Here is a 20590-nt window from a genome sequence, read left to right as displayed (position 1 = left end):
AAGAAATTAATTATACCCTAATTATCAAAAGTTGATGCCCATTAGTAACCGATGAAATTCTCTGCATTCATTAGGATTTAGGAAGCAACTTCCGTCACGCATACATGCAAGGATAAATGAGTAGAAGGATATTAATTGATAACAATTTTCAAATATTAAATCCATGCAATTCTTCACTATTCATCACAAGGGGACGTTTCTAATTTATCATTTAGCTGTGTGCACTTTTCATATTACACCCAAGAAAGAAAATTAGAAAGGAAAAAAATATACGTAACTCAATTCTTTCCACAAGCACTAAGTTGTTTACATGTTACATCCAGGTATTTACAAACGCGCATCACTACATAAATATATTTAACCAGACAAATATTTCAGGTATGTTTATGGCCGGTGTTTATGTTTATAATTTCTATTAAATACATGTAATTAATATCTAAAACTCTAAATCTAGAAGGAATGAAGCCATGATTGAGCAAGTTCGAGATTCACGATAATTGGTCAAAACGATAATTTGTGTCCCCGTGTAGAAATTGGACATTATCCAAATTGAAAATGTATTGTACTGCTTTATTAATATTCCATAATTTTTTTCGTTAATTAGGTAGGTACGTAGATGGACTAAGACTCTATTAAACACACCTCTTGGGTTCACCGGCCATCATCATAGGTTGCACTGATCATGGCAGTTTCGTGATCAATGCTCACAAGGTTATAAATCAAAACAAGGCAATCCAATATGTCGTGACATCACATTCTGAAGAAACAAAAAGCAGTCCGACTAAAAGTCGTCCGAGTTGGAAGTGAAATAAGTTGCGGAACAAACTTTAATTTGCTTCCAATATTTAGGAAGTTGGTTATGATTGATGAAGAAGCAAGTATATAAACCTTGAGATAAGTTAAATTGGTTTCGGATATCAACAAAGCTAAAGACTAATTAAACTTATTGTAGGGGGGCGAGAATTAGAATTGTGATAATTAATGAAAACTTCAATATTTCGTTGGCCACTTGATCTAAATAAGTAAGATATACATCATAGTTAAAAGAATTGTTCTAAGGGGCATCTCAACCATATTTATTTTTCCCATCTGCAGTACTATTTAAGTGTTTAAAAGTTTATTGATTTACACAAGATTTTATATTAGATGTTTTTATTGTTGTTTGTTAGAGGGGAAATCAAATAACCAATACACACATACACAGTGGCGGAGCCACCCTTTGGCAAGGGTGGGCTCCAGCCCACTCTCATTTTTTACAAAATTATACTATATATTATATTTATATATAATTAGCCCCCAAATAGTTTAATTTAGCCCACCCAAATAATTTAGTTTAGCTTATTTACCAAAAAATTTATGTTATATTAGTTGAAGTTTATAATTTGTAGTCATTTTATGCTAATTTATGTTAATGAATAAAAAAAAAATCGGGGCCGCCGCCCCCGAACCCCTGTCAATGTTAAGCCCACTCACCCAAGTAATTTAGTGTAGCTTATATTAGTTTAAGTTTATAAATTGTGTTGTTATTTTGTGCTATATTTTTATGTCAATGAATCAAAACAAAAATCGGGGGCGCTGCCCCCGAACCCCTGTTAATGTTAATCCCACTCTGTCTCGAATTTCTGGCTCCGCCACTGCACATACATACACTTTTACCATGTAAGTATACAAATAATGTGTTTGTGGTGTTTTAATATTCAACATTTACAACATTCTGGTAAGTATTTTTCCCAAAATGAGCTAGGCGGTCACAAAATGAGCAAATCATGACGTTTGAAGAAGTAACAAGCATTTATATAATTATGTCAGATACCCATTTCCGTGCTGAACATTTCAAATAATAACAAATGGAGACAATATGCATCCGGGGAGAGTGTGAGTGCGTAAAATTAAATTTTTGTTCTTACTTTTTCTTTTATTTATTAGGAAAAGTTGTTGTACTGACTAATATATTCATATTGTAATTAGAAATCCCAATATAAGTTGATGTGTTTAGATTATAGGCTTACAAAAATGTGGGTTGTATTTGTTTTCTTCTGTATAATTTTTATGCATTGTAGAGACATTAATAATTTTCTTGGGTTTTGGAACTTGGAATATACAACATGCAAAGAAGAAATCATTACTCACATTAATCAGTGACATATGTTCAGTATACATTTTACATTCAATACGTGTACTTTACATGAATCTTTTGTTCAAACTTAATTATATTTATGCTTTAGTTGATAGATTTTGTGTTTTATAGGTGATAATAGAAAGTTAGGTATCCATAAGGGAAAAATGATCAAAAATAAAGGAAATTGTTGCAAATAAGCAAATAAATCAAATTGGAAGAAGGAATCCGGCAACAGCTTTGCCAGTGACCACAATTTCAATTATATCTCTCTCATACGAACTCCAAATCACTTGATTGCAGTGGCATTGGAAAGCTATTTGCAAGGGCTATACTTCTTATTCCATGCAACTTTTCAACATTCAGACTCTAACATGGTCAAAATCGGAGAACAAAACTTGGTGTGCCAAAGTGGTAGAAATTGAATTCTATTAGGTTTCCACTATTTCCTTATCAACTCTCCGTAAGCACGAGGTTTTACACCACAAAATGCGAAGAACGAAGATCAACGAAGACTGAAGTATAGTTTTTCTTACTTATTTTATGAATTCAATTTTGTTTATCATAAGAGTTACGAGTAGCTAAACTCTTGATTGCTAGAATTTTAATCGAACCTTATGTGAGATTTGTGAACCCAATTCTATGATTTTATGCAAGTATTAATTTTGGAATATTTTTTCTACTTGATTTAAGTGAACTTGATCACTTTATGTGCTTTATTGTTATTGTTGAATGCAAGAATTGGAAGACCGGTTTAACAGTTAGAACTGTGGTAGAAGAACATTTGTTGTGTTAGCATAGGAACATAGTTAACCTCCTAGGTAGTCATTATTGAGATTTGTGCTTAATGCTTTGTTCTTAATTGACTTGCGTAGGAATAAAATAATTTAGTTATGAATAATAGAATCATAATACACGCAAAAGCGAGTTATGATTAAATTAACATCTTAGGTTAGTAATCCGAATTATTTTATTGCATAATTGAATGAATAGAGAGATCAATAATCACATAAGGGAAGATACAATCATAGCTTGTTGAGTTAATTTGCCTATTCTTCGTGTTTATTTGCTTAATTATTCTTAATTGCTCTTATTTGTGTTTTATAATTTAGTTTAGTATTTAGGATAAATTATCATCAATTCGACTGCGTTGGGTGAGCTTGAACATAATTGTGAGAATCTAGCACTTAGGATTAGGCGCTTAAATATTCCTTTTGGAATCGATACTCAAACTTTTAGTCAACTATATTAGTTGTACGATATGTGCACTTGCGTGTAAGTATTTACACCAACAACATATTATGATTCATATTCTTGCTACATGTAAGTTATGTCGCAATTTATTTGTGCCACGTGCTTCTATATTGTTAAGGTAGATGGGGAAATTTGTAGGGCCTTTTGATGAAACAAACAATGTTGCTATAAACAAGTCAGTTATCCGGTGACCAAATTGTATTATTTCTTCAAAGTGGTTTTTTTTTTTCTAAATAAGGTCTCGAAATTGCATTTAGGTGGAGTTTGCAAAAACTTTTGTAAAGTCATTCTTGAGTTTTCTTTGACTCAAAATCACTTTTAAAGTGTTTGCAGTACAAACTTTTGCTTCTAATTCTCTAATAATAAGTTGTTCTAAGCTAAAATATAAAAAGCATGTATGGACCAACTTCTCTTAAAATAAGTTATTGGAACTGGTTTTTCATGGAGTTTGCAAATACCTCCGACTTTAAGAAATAAACAATCATTAACTTAACTCATAATAACCAACTTCTGTTTTTCTACAAGGTTTTGAAAACACCACCTGGCTTGCAACGCACGTGCACCTGCCTAGTTCATCAAATATTTCAAACTTGTGCTTCTAAATTGACTTTTCATTTATTTCCTTTTCCTCTATCTATTTAAAAGTATTTCTTTTAATTTACTTATTCATTAAATATTTCAAAAAAAAAAAAAAAACAAAAAAAAAAATTCAAAATTTCCGGGTCGACCCGGAACCGGCCCGAACCGGCGGGCCGACCCGGCCCAGTGAACCGTGCACGCCACGGGCCGGTTCCGGTTCCGGAAAATGTGAACCGTGAACCGGTCCGAACCGGCCCGGAACCGGCCCGAACCGGCCCGTGGCCGTGTCTACTGTCAGTGAGAGCTGGAAATTACGGTTAATAATCAATATTACTATTTACTCTCCCTCACAAAAACTCATCATTCTCTCTCACAGAGGCCATCAATCTCATTTTTTATTTTTCAATTTCAGAAAGCAATAAAAATTTGTAGAAATTAGCAGCTATAGTGGGTAAACTGCATAAATCACAAGAGGATTATGTGTTGATATTACGGGTAGAAGAGGGTCATCTCAAAAGCTTGTAACCATGGGGTTAAGAGCTATTTATCCTTCAAATTTTAATTTATTAATTATTTTAATAATAATATTTTTTTCAAAACTATATATTTTAAAATATCAAAACTGTTAAATATTTATATAATTTAGCTTGGATGTATTATATGCCGAAAGATTACAAATAATATGAAAATTTGAATTTAGTTTGGATATAAATATTTATATTTGTAATTTCGAAAATTCGACTTTGAAAGATTGAATAAATGTTCTTGACTTAATTTGAACAAATAATTCAAATTTTAAATACATAAATAGTTTTTGCATAAATTCCACTTTTATTGTAAATATCATGCACCAAACCCCATCGTCTTAGGAAAACTTGTATTAAACCCCCTCAATAGTTAACGGTGTTAATTGTAAACAATATAGGGAATTTCACGCAAAATAAGATAAATGGAAAATGAGAGATAACCCCTCATTACATAAAATAATATAGTGTGGGTCCAATTTATAATTGACCATTTGTAAACAAGGCCACATAATATTTTCTGAATTGTGTGATCTCCTAATCTTATGTTAATGCCCATTATGCCATTTTTTTTCCATATTTTCTCTGTTTCTTCCTCACTATTTCTCTCCTTTTCCGTTTTGTTTTCCTTCTCTCTCCTCCCCCCCTTCCTCTATTGCACGTTATATGCATCTATCTCTCTCCTTCATTTCTTCAACCCTCTCTCTTGTCTCTCTGTTCTATTTTCATTATCGTTCTATCTCTTCATTCCCCATCTTTCTCTCTTTCTTCTTCATCTTCTTTTCTCTTTGTGCAAATCAGTCTTCTTTTCTACTCTTTGGATACCATATGTCATTATTTTCGCCTGAGATGAGGTATATCATGTGGGGATTCCACTTAGAAACATTATAACCTCATTCTTAAACTGAAAAATCATAGTTAAATGAAGAAAAATTATAGTTGACTATCACTGTTTTACAGTTGTCATTGGAAAGCTTATAGTTGACATCGGAAAATTTATAGTCGGAAACAAAAAAAATAACAAACAAAAAACATATGAGAGTTCAACATGGATCTATCCGAACTCGGTGGTTCGAGTTTGGATAGATCCATATTGAACCTTTGACAAAATTTATACCTTGGCAGATGATTTCTGATGATCCATGTTGATAATCTTTCGTGTTTCCGCCCAAAGGTATCGGAAGAAACCTAATGAGTACTTGTCAAAATTGAAAATTTAGAGAGTCTATTTTTTTTTTCGGGGGCAAAAACATGAGACTTTGATTTTGTTGGGGCAAAAAAATGAATATTTCCGTCCGCAACAATTGGATTTCCGCCTGCATTAAACGTTTCAGATACATAAATCAAAAAATAATTATGTGCGTTCTACGGATACATGGCGCGATTTAGAGACATATCTCATGCGAGTTGTGTTCCTAGGATCTCACGCTACAAGTTCTCACCTTATGTAGAACTACTTAAGTTGCTTCCCATCATGTATGCATGCATGACTCGATGTCATCAATATATTCCCATCATTTAATGAAGAATGGAAATTAATACCCAAATGACAGAAGTCTTCCTTTTGTTTCTCCATGAACTGCCTTGCACGACTCGGAGCTAGAGAGTTGCAATCAACTAGTTCACAATCTCTTCAAGCCCGAACCCCATATACAACACCGTCGGGATCTCTTGTAACTTGTAGCAATGCTTTATGCTAAAAGCCTTCTCAGCAAGTGTAAGGAGTTATCATGGACGAATATCCAGTGCACCAGATCAGTGTCTTCAATCACAAGACTTTCAAGACATGGGAATTCATGGAAATAAACTTCCCATGTTGGGCCGCGAAAGGCATAACATAGCAGTTTGAGCACTTTAAGATTTCGCAACAAATAAATCTTGTTCATTTCTTTCCAGGGATATCCTAAGCCACTCAAAGTTAACTTCACAAGCCTTGACGGAAAGATTGAAGAGGAACAGGCGAGACTGCAATTGTATCGGGCATGATTATATATAGGACTTACGATGGTGCATTTAAGTAATTTAGTTTGCGGAGATTGGAAGTATGAGCGAAGCAACACGGGGGTTCAACAGTACCATCAGGAGGCAATTCGGTTCGAATTCCTAACTTCATTAGATTAGGGATTCTTTCAAGAATTCTCTTGGTACAGCTGCGAGAGCTCACATCCAAAAGTTTTAAGAGGTTTGATAAGACAAAAACTTCACAACAAGGTTCTGGTAGGTCCCTTCCCATGATTTGAAGATGCTCCAATTCTTTCATATCCCATATCTCTATAGGCAAATATGATGAGTTTGCGTCAGATTTTATGATGCTCAGATGTTGACGGACAATCAAGAAACGAAGGTTCCAAAGTTTGGATATGGAAAAAGGGAACTCTCCATCATAAGTCAGTGAAAAATACCTTAGCAGTACTAGTTTCAGTACTTCCACTGGGAACTCGTAGAAACGAATTGTCAGAGCATCCAGGATTATGAGCAAACTCAAACCCAAACATACCGGTACTGGATATTGATGATATGGAGCATTACACCAGAGAGAACGTGTGCTCGAAACGAACGCCATTGAGTTGTAGGTTTCTTTGATCCCAAATAAGATGCTATTGTAAATGCACAACCGACGATGGCTTTCAATTCCTTCCAAGAGACCCTTGGAGAGAGTCCTTAAGCCGTGGTAAAACTTGATCTCCCTCGCTACTTTGTTACACATGTACCAAAAGGAAGAATGAAGACTGGCGATTTACATTCCACCACGGTAGTTTTTCTCGCGAACCATGACAAGGTTACCGAAAACAAGTTTCCCCAAAATTTGGTCAGCATAAGAATAAAAATTCATGTTCGTTTTGAGAATTCCCTCAACCACCCACAAATTGTATAGCTTGGTGCGACGAACCTCATAATTTTGATGGAAAACTCCCATGTATAGAAAGCATGGTTTGAGTTGTTGAGGTAAGTAAGAGTAGCTCGGAAGTAATACCTCTGAGATTTGTTCATATGCATCCATGTAAATAGAGTTTTGTTTACCAGCAGCTACCTCGTTCCAGTACTCTATTGTCTTGTCGGCTCTGGACAAGATCTCGGCAACTTTCAAGATTGTGAGAGGAAGACCTTCACAGTTCTCAGCAATCTTCTTTCCAGTTTTCTCAAGTTCGTAAGAGCACGATTCTCGTTCACCAAATACCTTCTCACGAAGAAGATCCCATCTTTCCTTTTTATCCAGGAACCATATCATGTAATAGGGGAACTTTAAACAAGTCAAAGATTGTGGCAGCCTGGTTGTCACCAATACATGACTCCTATTTTTGTCGTCTGGAAAACATTCACTGAGAAATATCTCATTGTGCCAAACATCGTCGAGCGCGATCAAGTATTTCTTATCCTTTAAACTGTTGCGCATCATTATTTTCATGCCATGAAGTTTCCCTTGATCTCCTTCCGTAAATGTCAATTTCCCATGGAACTGGTCATGATTCACTTGCTTTAGAATATCGAGAAAGACATTCTCTAATTTTCTTTTTGGGCCCATGGTGACAAACGCACGGGTTTCATAATGACTCCAAACCAATGGATAGTGAAAGAGTTTCTTGGCAAGAGCAGTCTTATCAATGCCGGCCATACCCACGAGCGTGGTCGTGTCACGAACGGAATAGTTGGTTGTGAGCTCATCTTTGATCCGGGTAAACTGATTAGTTAATCCAACCATTTTTGAGTACTCATTCCCATCAAAATGATCATAATCATAATCTTCTTCTTCTTCTTCTGGCGATTCATTCCATATTTCTCTGCGGTAGTCCGCCTTCATCGTTTTCGCCATTTGGATAAAAGAATCAATGTCTTGCTTTAGTTCCAGCAAGTCTACTGAAAATGAGATTATTGGAGTATGATCAATCTGTTCGGACAACAGTGAAAGAAACTGATTCGAGACATGAGAATTGATAGTATCCTCTAATTTGGACACCGCCTCTCTTATTTGTTTATCCAAGCAATTCACCTTGTCTCTGCTGCTTCTTTTCGAGAACTTCTTGCAACGAACACGCCACCTCGTACAGATGTTCCATGAGTTGTCGAGAGGAATGTATAAGAACAATCGAAATACGAGAAGAATTTAAAAGGTGCTGAACTGTCTTTTTAAGAGAAATCACGGCAGCGTAAGCCATCTCTAGCTCTGATCTGAGCGCTCTTTAATTTTTTATTTTTCTTTTTTCTCACACAATGGAACAGCTCTTTGTCACAAGTATTTGTTATTGAAAATCATTGCCTTATTCAATGTATGTATGTGTAAAGAAGAAGTCAAACTATGAATGTGAACGCACGAAAGAGGGCAATAAACGAGCAATCTATTAATCTTTCAATAATCTTTTTTTTAATGAACTCGAACAACTCTCTAGCATGAAGGCGGCCGAATCATATATTAAGAATAGTTCACAACTAGAGCTGTGGAAATTATTAAAGTGTCGTCTGATGTGTTTGGCTTGATGTGGGCTTGTTGTGTATTATCATTACGTGCTAGTTAAATTGTATTATTTGTCAATAAATGTGAGTATTTTTTTTATATATCTTTTTAATTCAATTTTTATCATAAAAAATAATAAATTTAATTTCTAGCATATGTAAGAATAAAATCGTAAACCGTTAGATTTTATTAAAGCGTAAGATTTGAATGTTGCTATCTAATAAATAACACTTGTGTTGCTGCATTATTCAACAATTATTAGGTGGAGACAAGTCTATAATTTGATATAGTTGTCTCTCTTTTGTCTAATCTTTGATTACGCAAAAGTACTTTGACTAACAAATGCTTGTGACACGACACAACAAAATGTACTTCGCCGTACACGAAATGTACTACGTCGTACACGAAACCCTGGGCTGAATAGAATGAAGCCCTTACACATACATAAACATTAGTCCCAACAATAACCGAAAACCCGAATGTAGAAATGATACATTTTTATAAAGTCCAACATCTGACAACCAAAAAAAAAAAAAAACCACATAAAATGAACGGTCACAAAGCAGAGAGACTACAACGCAACTCGTCGCATACTATGACATGACTCCGACAGTCTCAACCGGTCCGCCTAAGCATCCGTGGAATCACATGCCTCACCTGAGAAAGAGAAATCACATACACAACATTGGGACAAACACAAATAAGATGCAACAAGGATCCCTTGAGCTAATTGCAGTCAAATAAAGCACAATTTATCAATTTAAAACACCAACAAATTAGAAATGGGAAAAATACAGTTTGATCCCTCATGTTTGCACTGATTTCACATTTGGTCCCTCATGTTTCAAAAATTAAACACTTTTAGTTATTTCTGTTAATATTTCATTAGTACTAATGGAATCAGTTGTGTACCCATCACTGCCTTAACTATCCAACTAACAGTAAATTGACATAAATGACAAACGTGTTAAATTATTAAAACATGAGGGACTAAATGTGAAATCAGTATAAACTTGAGGGATAAAAATTATAATACTCCCAATAAAAAATTCAGCACTAAGGCTCCCACAGTAGGAAACCAAGACTCTAGATTAATTATGAAGTCCGAATTCAATTAGACTCAAACCCTACCATTTCTAACCAATTTCGAACTAAACACGCAAAATTAATTTATTAACCCCAACTTCGAATTAATTTCAGAGAAGGTACAATTAAGCAATGGAAAAATTACAATTTTCTTTCCTCAAGTTTGCACTGATTTTATCACATTTGGTCCCCCATATTCGCAAAAAATACATTCGCGCGATCCTTCATGTTTCAATAATTTAGCACTTTAGGTCCATCAGTTAAGGAGTGACGGGCACATGCTCGATTCCATTAGTAATCACAGACAATTGATGGAAGGACATAAAGTGTTGAATTTTTCAAACATGATGGACTAAATGCAATTTTTTGTGAACATGGAGAATCAAATGTGAAATCGCTGCAAACTTAATAAGTGAAAATTGTATTTTTCCCATTAAGCAATGCACTTAATACACACAAAAAAACAAGAAAAAAAAAACATAATCATGCACTTAAGTTCAACCATGTAATTAAATCAGTTAACGCATTGAATCTTACACATAGCTCAAATATAGTATAGTAATTGTCATTGACATAAACATCAATTAATTATCATTTGTTTATCATTATTACATCCGAATTAACAGGAAATCGAAGCTAATTGATACATAAAAATATATCATAATCACATTTATAAGCATAATTTAAGCACATTAACACATAACCCATTGATAATTATGTTCAATTAACATAAATTATAGCACATAAAAGTAAATAAAAATACATAGGCACATAAAATCTCCGAAAAACAAGGGTACCACGTATGACAAAATTATAAAAAGTAAAATTCAAAATTAACTGTGACAAACTATACATATTTAAATTAGATGAAGCCTTAATATAGTGTTCAATAATTCACCCTTAAATAGGATTAAAATTGAAGGACTAACCTTGTGAAGAATCAGTATGGTGAATCATGACTGAAGCTCCCATCATCCCATGAAGAATGGACATAAAACTCCACTGAACCTTTATCTTTCTCATATTTGTCGTCCCAATCCTGTTGTAACTTGTTTGCACAATTCACAGCCATAGGGCTGCAGTCCACGACGCTAACGGCTATAAGTGATGCCCCAAACATCAGAGGCATCTCTTTTAACTTGTAGCAATGTAAGATGCGAACAACATGAATATTAGGGATGCATCGATCATTTTGAAATGTCCATTGCACCAGATCACTGTCTTCAATCTCAAGATACGCCAGCCTTTGGAATTCATCGTCACGGACCTCCCACTTTCGGCCTCGAAAGGCATAGAATTTCAAGTGGAGATGTGTAAGATTTGGCAATGAAGAAATTTTGCTCATTTCTTCCCACGGATAACCTAAGCCGCTCAAATATAACTTTGTAAGACTTGATGGCAAGTATGAAAGAGGAGCAAGTGGGGCAACGACCTCAGCCTCGAATGTAGGGTTTGGAATGAAACATGCTAGTGATTGTAGTTTATGTAGATGGGAGACATGATCAAAGCAACTCAAGGGTTGATCACCATTATCATGAGACGAACTAATTGCAATCGATAACTCGGTTAGATTAGGGATTTTCCCAAAAACATCTTTGGTACAACTTTGATGATGCAGGGAATGAAGTCCTAAAAGGTTTGGTAAGAAAGATCCTTCACGAGGATCTGATAGTTTTTTTCCCCCAACATCAAGTTTCTTCAATTCTTTCATATCCCATATCTCCATTGGCATATTACATGATGATTTGTTTTCAACAATCAGTTTTTGACCGATGATCAACCACTGAAGGTTCCAAAGTTTGGATATGGAAGAAGGGATGTTTCCATTGAAACAAAGGGAAAGGTATCTTAGTTGAACTAATTTTAATACATCCATTGGGAATTCGTAGAATCTGATTGTAAGAGCGTGCACTACTCTGAGCATCCTTAATTTTTCCAAACACAATGGTACTGGATATTCATGAAAATTACCAGTACAGAGGAGAGAGCGTACCATTGAAGATGAGGCAATTGAGTCTAATTGCACATCTTGTATGGCAAGTAGAACGTTATTTTGCATGCACAGTCGGCGCTGGTAGATTAGATCTTCTTCTGGTAAAGCACCGGCAGAACAATTGAAGGCATAGAAAAACTTGTTCTTGACAGCTTCTTTGTTACACATGTACCAAAAGGATGAATGAAGGGAATAACATAATTTTTCTTTGTCATCTATGATAAGATTTTTTAGAGAAAGCTCAAGAATATAATAACTACAAGGGTCTGCATCAAGCATCTCGGCCATTTTTAGCCGATAAACTTTTTCACGAAATTGTTCAACAGAGTAGACAATTCCTTCTGCATTCCACAAGCTATACAAGATGAAGAACTCTAGTAAAGGTATCTTATGACGTTGAGGATAAATTCCCATGTAGAGAAAGCATGCCTTCAAACGTTGATCTAAATAGTCATAGCTTGGAAGTAATACCTTTGACATTTGATCATATGCATCGTAGTAAATCGAATCTTTTTCATCCGATACCTTGTTCCAGTACTCCGTTGTCTTCTCGGATTTGGATAGGATGTTGGCAACTGTGACGATTGTAAGAGGAAGACCTTCACAATTCTCTGCAATCTTCTTTCCAGCTTTCTCGAGTTCATAGGAGCATGTTTCTTGACCGAATACTTTCTGACGGAGAAGAACCCAACTATCTTTCTTATCAAGGAGGGGTAAATCATACCGACAATCATGTGCAATATCAGTTGCATCGCCTATCCTGGTTGTCATCAGTACTAAACTTCGATTATCGTCGTCTGGAAATAATTTCTTCAAGGCAGAACAGAGCTTTTCATCCCATATATCATCTAGCACGATGAAGTATCTCTGATGCTTTAAACTGTTGCGCACCATCCTTTTCAACATGGCCAACGTTTCTCCATCGACATCACTTAGTTGAAGAGAAGGATTCAATTGTACTAAAATATGCAGCAAGACGTTTTTTAAAAGATACTTCGGGCCTATGGTGACAAACGCACGTCTGCTGTAACAACTCACAATTGATGGATCTTGAAAGAGTTTCGTGGCAAGAGTGGTCTTACCAATGCCCGCCATCCCATCGAGGGAGAATATCATCCGTGAAGGATCTTCGTAGTTGTTCGTGAATAAATCTCTGAGTTCAATAAAGTGTTCTGAAAATCCAATCATCGGCTCATGATTTCCACCAAAATTAATTCTTGACGTGACAACATCATCATCTTCTTCTTCTTCTTCGGGTGAAGGGTTGCGTAACTCGTGGATGTAGGCCTTCTTCATCTTTTTCACCGTTTCGATAAAGGAATCGACATCTTGCTTGAGTTCTTGCATGTCTACTGAGAATAACATTAATGGAGGATGAATCTGATCGTCATGATGGCTTTCTTCCGATTGTGATTGAATTTGATCTAAGACGTAAGATTCTATTGCATCTTCAAATTTGTATACAACATCCATGATTTCTGCCTCCAAAGTTTTCACCATCTTCATGTTAATGGTGTTCCTCCTTTTATCGAATTCTTCGAGAGCATCTTGGAAGGAACAATCCTCATCGTACAACAGCTCTATTGCTCCTGGGGATGAATTTTGAACAATCGAAATATATGAGGAATTTTTTAGGCGCTCAATTGTTAGCTTAAGAGAACCAACAGCACCATGAGCCATCTCTCTCTCTCTCTCTCTCTGAAAGATATTTCAGTAAACTGAATCTTCTCTTATCAACTAAAGCATTTGTTAAGAAAAAATGGGTGGGTTTTATGGGTGCAAAACTGACTAGAATTGAAAGAGGAATGAAAGGCTAAGAAAATATTGATTGATATAACTTGGTTTGATGAAATGGAATGTTACAAATGGATGCATTTTATAGAAATGGAAATTCAGTAATGCATGAACTAATTTTATTTTTCGTTTTATTTTTATTTTTTTTTTGTGAGGAAGCATGTTTATATTAAATGCTCCTCCATAAAACAAGATATATATTAAATTTGTGAAGGTCAACTTCCCACGTCGGGCCACGAGAGGCGTAGCATCGTCCTTATTATTTATTATGTTTAATAACAGTTATTTTATGCTATACCTGATGAAGACTATACTAGGTGTTTTTTTTACAATTGATTTACATACACTAATATGTGTAAGTCTTTGTTTGTATGTATATGAATAGTAAAGATCTACGAGATGTATTTCACCCGATGTAACATAGGATAAACCATTAAACACCGAAGGAGGTTTAGCTAATTTTGCCCGCATGGGTTTTAGCTCAACTGGTTCCGGAGGTGGTAAGTTGGTGCAAGGTTTAGCTAATTTTCCCATTAGAGTACTAATCCTATTTGCTAATGTTAACACATCAACTTGGAAAGCTGATGGAATTGTTTTATATTTTTCATGTCAGTGGCACCCTGATAGGTTCATTGACATTTTGCAATTTGAGATGAAAATTAATTTGAAATAGACTATCATTAAATTAATAAATTAAATCGAAAGATTATACTAATCCAACTTGTTCGTTTACTAATCCAAATTAATACCAACAAAATTCTATTAATTTAGCAAAATATGAAGTTATCAATAAAATAATTGTTATTATTTGTTCTTTCATTTATTAGTAACTTATATTATTATTATTATTATTATTATTATTATTATTATTATTATTATTATTATTATTATTATTATTATTATTATTATTATTATTATTATTATTATTATTATTATTATTATTATTATTATTATTATTATTATTATTATTATTATTATTATTATTATTATTATTATTAAGTTATCGTCATTTTTTATGAGACGTGCTGTTTCCACCCTCCAAATATCTTATTTCACCACCAAATTAAATATATTTTCCATTTTACCCTTTCTTCTTCTTTCACCTATATTTTTTTACAAATTTATAAACCGTCCACCGAGAAAATAATTAAAATATTTATAAAAATAAACCCCCACCATTTTCAGTGGAATCTTTACCGCGAAATCTCACCGTCTACACCTTAAGTGAATAATATTTTCGTCAGAGAAAACCATTTCTGAAGGTCAAAAAGAGCAGGAATCCACGTTCTTGAAAAATAAATTAAGAGTGTTTGTATGGGAGGTACTAAACTTCCTCCAGAGTTGGCCAGTTTTGATTAATATAATTTTGTTTCCTAAAAAAACATATATAATTTGTCGATTATCTAATATGGAAGTTTAAAGATCTTGTAATAAATATTTATTGCAAAAAAAGAAGGGTCTATTAGATATAACCCCCTTAGTCTTACAAATAATAGCGGTAGACCCAAACTCAAATTTGTCATTTTGATAAAAACCCATATTTTTCTAAATTACATCAGTACCCTCAATCAAATCCCACAAATCCCGTTACTTTACCTTTTGAAATAATATCAAATCCCTCCCTATTTTCCCGTTAAAACACTATCCCCACAAACCCACTACCAAAATCTGCAAACGTCCCAAAGAAACCCAGAAATTTATACACCGGCGAATGACGATTTCTGCACTCCGAAATCCCTCCCTATTTTCCCGCCGGGTTCGCCGCTTCCCTCCGACCGCCGCCACCTCCGTCACTGTTGTCGCCGGTGGCCAACGACGATAACAACGATATTCGCCATAAGCAACATCTCCACCACCGCCTAGTCCTCCACCACCACCAGATCCGACCACCTCCACCTCCAAGACCACCAAAAACGACCAAGACCTCCGCCGCTCCCGCCTCCAAGGTCGTAACAATCAATTTAGGAGTGATATCGTCGTTGGCCGCCGCCGCCGCCGCCGTCACTGCTCCAAACTAGGGTTACTCAAATCTAAGATTACTCAAATCTAGGGTTTTGATAATTCTTCGGCCCATAATTGATTAACGAGATGCATAGTCGAATTACATCTATATTAATAGACTATCTCATATCATTTAATCGACTATCCCACTGATATAATTTGACAATGGATCTCGTTAATCGACTATGGGCCGAAGAATCATCAAAACCCTAGATTTGAGAAGTGACGGCGGCGGATTTGTGTTTTAAAATTAATAGACTATCTCATATCATTTAATAGACTATCCCATATATCTAATTCGACTATGGGTTTAGTTATTTGACTATTGGGCCGAAGAATCAACAAAATCCTAGATCTGATAAGTGATGGCGGCGGATTTGTGTTTTAATATTGTTAGACTATCCCATATCATGTAGTAGACTATCTCATTGATCTAATTCGACTATGGATCTCGTTAATCGACTAGTGATCCTGTATTATTCAACCACATAGTATATTAATCAGCCATATCTTCTTCATTTTCCATAATATCTCCTTTTTCCTTATAGCTAGCCAATTCATCCTTCAAACAATAAATTCTTCTTATCAATCTAGGGATAATATTCTTTGATCAAGCACACATTTCAGGATCATGCCATTTAAATGCACCAGGATATTTTACTCTCTGTTCCAAAAGAAACACAGTTATTGTGTGTCACCAATAATATATATATATATATATATATATATATATATATATATATATATATATATATATATATATATATATATATATAAACAAATTACCTCATAGTGTGGACAAGGCACGAAACCTTCTTCCAAGATTACTAGGAGTTCATGAGGTCAACAAGGGCATCTCATCTCCACATTTACAATAAAATAATTGACTTATAGCAGCATATCTTGAATTATAGCTAGAATCACTGTTTTGACTCATCCTTTAGGCTCCATTCTCCAATATAAAGCAACAAATTCTTAACTTTTTATTCCAAATTAAAATATAGGATAAATAAAGAGAGAAGGAAATGTACTTCGAATCCGCGACTGCAAGTGCTGAAATTAGCTAGCTACGCTGAAGAAGCTTCAAAATATGAATTGCCCACTTTCTAATTGTGCTTTCAATGATGAATTCATGAGGAATTGAGAGATTTCGAAAATTTGGGCTGAGGATTTTGCTGAGAATTTGGATATTTATGAAATTATTCTGAAAATCTGAACATTAGGAGGGGGAGGGGGTGCTTTTGTGTGTCACGTGCGGCGCACGTGCAATTTTCCGTCCATACTAACTGGACAAATGGACGGAGGGACAAAAACAGCGTAAAAGTGACATGTTTAGGGACAAAAATTGTAACTTCATCTTGTTTAAGGACGAAAATCGTGTAAGTGGCAAAGTATAGGGACGAAAAGTGTAATTATCCCTTAATTGTTACAAAGCTTGATAATTGTTGCAAGGGTAATAGTCGGAATAAAATCTATATGGAGTTATCATTAAGGAAGAATTATGATATGGACATAACACCATTTCTCTATAGGAGGGCCTTATTGATAATGACCCCATAAATAATTAACAAAAATCATGAACTACGTGCAACGCACGTGTCACTTACCAATTTGTTAAAAAATACTAAACAAATATTAGCCTGTAATGTTAATTTGATGAAGTAAATTATTTATACACATATAAATAAGGGTAAATTACAACCACCCATGAGGTATATTTAAATTATGAAAAAACCCTCTTGTTTAGATACTTACAACAACCCCCATCAACTATGAATCTTCTTACACTTCCACCTTTATGGTGTCAAATTCTGCATAATCTTCAAATTCCGTGGAATGTTCTCTAGTTTGTGTATTCGTTTTTGTGCAAAAAATACAGTTTCTGATGCATCATAATCTGATATATACAAAGCCAAAAGGCGTATCCTATGATCATCTTGCTTCAAAATGTGGAGCTCGAATGAGATAAAACGGGTACAAACTTGAGAATATTCCATATAATGTAGAAAGTTTCACTAAACTTGACACCGCAAGGGTGGACGTGTAAAAGATTCATAATTGAGGGGTAGTTGTAATTACTCAAACATGAGAGGATTTTTGTAATTTGACCATACCTTAGGGGTGGTCGTAATTTACCCTAATCATGAACTACGTTCAACGCACGTGTCACTTACCAGTTTATTACAAATATCAAGAAATTATTGAAATATTTCAAACAAGAGAGATTTCTTGTAATTAAATTAAGTTTTTGGAGATGCTAACCATAATTTATTTTTATTTTTTTACCATTATTTGGTTGTTTGGTGTGGAACTTTACATATTGTATTTGTTTGTGGCGGTGACTTGAAAACCATAGCTGGAAATTGGAATAGGTAGTTGTTAAGTAACAAGTTGTACATTTTTTAATTTCCATCCATGTGAGTGCATGTTATCCAAGATGAGACAACTCTATCGAATTATATATTTGTGATCTTGACCAAATAATTGTCATTTTATATTTGGGGACGTTGGGATAATTACACTTTTATCCCCTATATTATACACCTTTTTCAGTTTTGATCCTTAATTTTTTCTGCCATGAAATTTGTCCTCAAATAACCGGTAATTTTACACTTTCAGTCTGTTGTTAGTGATTGAACACTTTTAACTTCTAGTTACAGGTAAGATGTGGAAGAAATTAAGGATTTAGAAAGAGGGCATATGGATTTCAAGAGAGAATTAGGGCAGATTGTGTTTACCTGTAATGTGCCATCTGAACGTTATGAGGGGGAGAGGTGCTTTTGTATGTCATGTGCGGTGCACGTGCGATTTTCCGTCCATACTAATTGGACAAATAAACGGAGGGACATAAACAACATAAAAGTGCATGTTTAGGGACAAAAATTGTAACTTCATCTTGTTTAGGGACGAAAATCGTGTAAGTGGCAATGTATAGGGACGAAAAGTGTAATTATCCCTACATGATTAAGTGATAAATTGTAGGTCCCGACTGCTTGAAAAATCTGCTGATTGTTTCATCTTGTTTGCTCAAATTTCTCTCGGGTAATGTTTCAGAACGAAGTTAGCTGAGTAACGACTTTTGTTTCTCTGGTACGAACGGAATTATCTTTTTTGCCAAAATAATTTGAAGTCGGAGCACTTATTTCTTCTCGATTTTGAATTTTGACACATATCTCAAATCAGCTTGTGGTTTTTGAAAGGACAAATTGCATTCACACCCCGAAACAATTTCAACTTTTGCACTAAACCCCCTTTAGAGTCTAGACATTAAAAATGGGCCATTTGAAATACATTCCAAACTATGATGTAGACACGGCCACGGGCCGGTTCGGGCCGGTTCCGGGCCGGTTCGGACCGGTTCACGGTTCACATTTTCCGGAACCGGAACCGGCCCGTGGCGTGCACGGTTCACCGGGCCGGGTCGGCCCGCCGGTTCGGGCCGGTTCACGGGAAATACTTTTAAATAGATAAAGGAAAAGGAAATAAATGAAAAGTCAATTTAGAAGCACAAGTTTGAAATATTTGATGAATAAGTAAATTATAGGAAAAATTGGGGTGTGAGGGTATTTATAGGAAAAATTGGGGGGGTTTGGGGGCAAAAAAAATTCAAAAAAAAGCAAAATTGGGGTGTGAGGGTATTTATAGGAAAAATTGGGGGGGAAAAAATTCAAAAAAATTCAAAAAAAAGTAAATAACGGCCGCCGGGTATTCACTTTTTTTTGAATTTTTTTGATTTTTTTTTTTTTTTTTTTTTTTTAAATTCGGGTGAACCGCCGGGCCGGCCCGGCGGTTCACGGTTCACCAAATCTAAGAACCGGGCCCGTCCCGGGTAGGACGGGCCGGTTCACGGTTCCGGGCCGGTTCACACGGTCAACGGGCCGGTTCGGGCCGGTTCCGGGCCCAAAACCGGCCCGTGGCCGTGTCTACTATGATGCATGGAAACTTCTATTTGCACCTATTTCCACGTTTGGGAAATGTTTTGAAAACCGAAACGCCCTTGACACTTGTCGGAAACGTTTGGGGGCCGTTTTGGTAAATATTTAGAAGTTTCGGGATGTTTTTGATAATAATGAAAAAATGGAAATGCGTTTCCGCCAAAACAAATAAAAATCATAAGCATGTTTTAAATAAATACAAGTAATTGACTACACTTAAGAAGATCTTAAATCTTATGTATCATTTTCGTTTCTAGTGGTGTTTTAATATTTTTTTTGTAGATGCTAATTTCATATTAAAATAAATTTATATGCCCCGAATGTGATTTGTAGAATGATAATTCGGATTGTAACATGTAAATTATATTTAATTTGTATATATAAATATGTAATTGATGATAAGTATTAAGTTAGACGTCATAATATTTTTTACAAATTACAGATGTACTCCTATATTTTTAATATATACACGTTGCCCTCACGTTTTCTTTCAAACATTTTGAACAATGGGGTTTCACGGTTTCAGTTTCCCCATTTCACCGTGTCCGCTTTCTCGTGTCCGTGCTACATAGATTTCAAACATTATTTAATAGAGCTAAACCCAACTTTATTTCATCCTTATAGATACCCTTCAATTTTATTATTCGAAACTTCTTCACATAAATTTTCTCCTAACTGCATTCATAATTTTTAATCATTTTCGGATTTTCTTTTATCATTATTTGCTAATTATTTGTTTTTTTTTTTTATTATTTTTCCTTTTAAGTAAATTTTTTTTGTCTGTTTCGTTATTTATTTTCTTCTTTAACTAACATTACATAAAAATATATTTAGGACATATTGCACTTCATCCCCTTG

At 34.9% G+C, this 20590-nt stretch overlaps 1 protein-coding gene across 1 annotated transcript; it reads right to left on the bottom strand.

Annotated features, from left to right (window-relative positions):
- Window positions 1-9173: 9173 nt before the first annotated feature.
- On the bottom strand, window positions 9174-14033 carry LOC105973559 (putative late blight resistance protein homolog R1A-4). Its single transcript, XM_012998595.2, has 2 exons — window positions 10939-14033; window positions 9174-9580 (listed from the first exon to the last, which is right to left on the bottom strand). The coding sequence occupies exon 1, from the start codon at window positions 13680-13682 to the stop codon at window positions 10950-10952; it is 2733 nt and encodes a 910-aa protein (XP_012854049.2). The 5' UTR covers window positions 13683-14033; the 3' UTR covers window positions 9174-9580; window positions 10939-10949.
- Window positions 14034-20590: the final 6557 nt, after the last annotated feature.

The sequence above is a fragment of the Erythranthe guttata genome, chromosome 4 (assembly GCF_056151865.1).
Source record: "Erythranthe guttata isolate IM_541 chromosome 4, IM_541, whole genome shotgun sequence".
NCBI lineage: Eukaryota > Viridiplantae > Streptophyta > Magnoliopsida > Lamiales > Phrymaceae > Erythranthe > Erythranthe guttata.
This window is presented reverse-complemented; position numbering and strand designations above follow the sequence as displayed.

What these genes read in the sequence shown, in the direction of transcription:
- LOC105973559 (XM_012998595.2), bottom strand. Translation starts at nt 13,682, where the DNA reads ATGGCTCATGGTGCTGTTGGTTCTCTTAAGCTAACAATTGAGCGCCTA.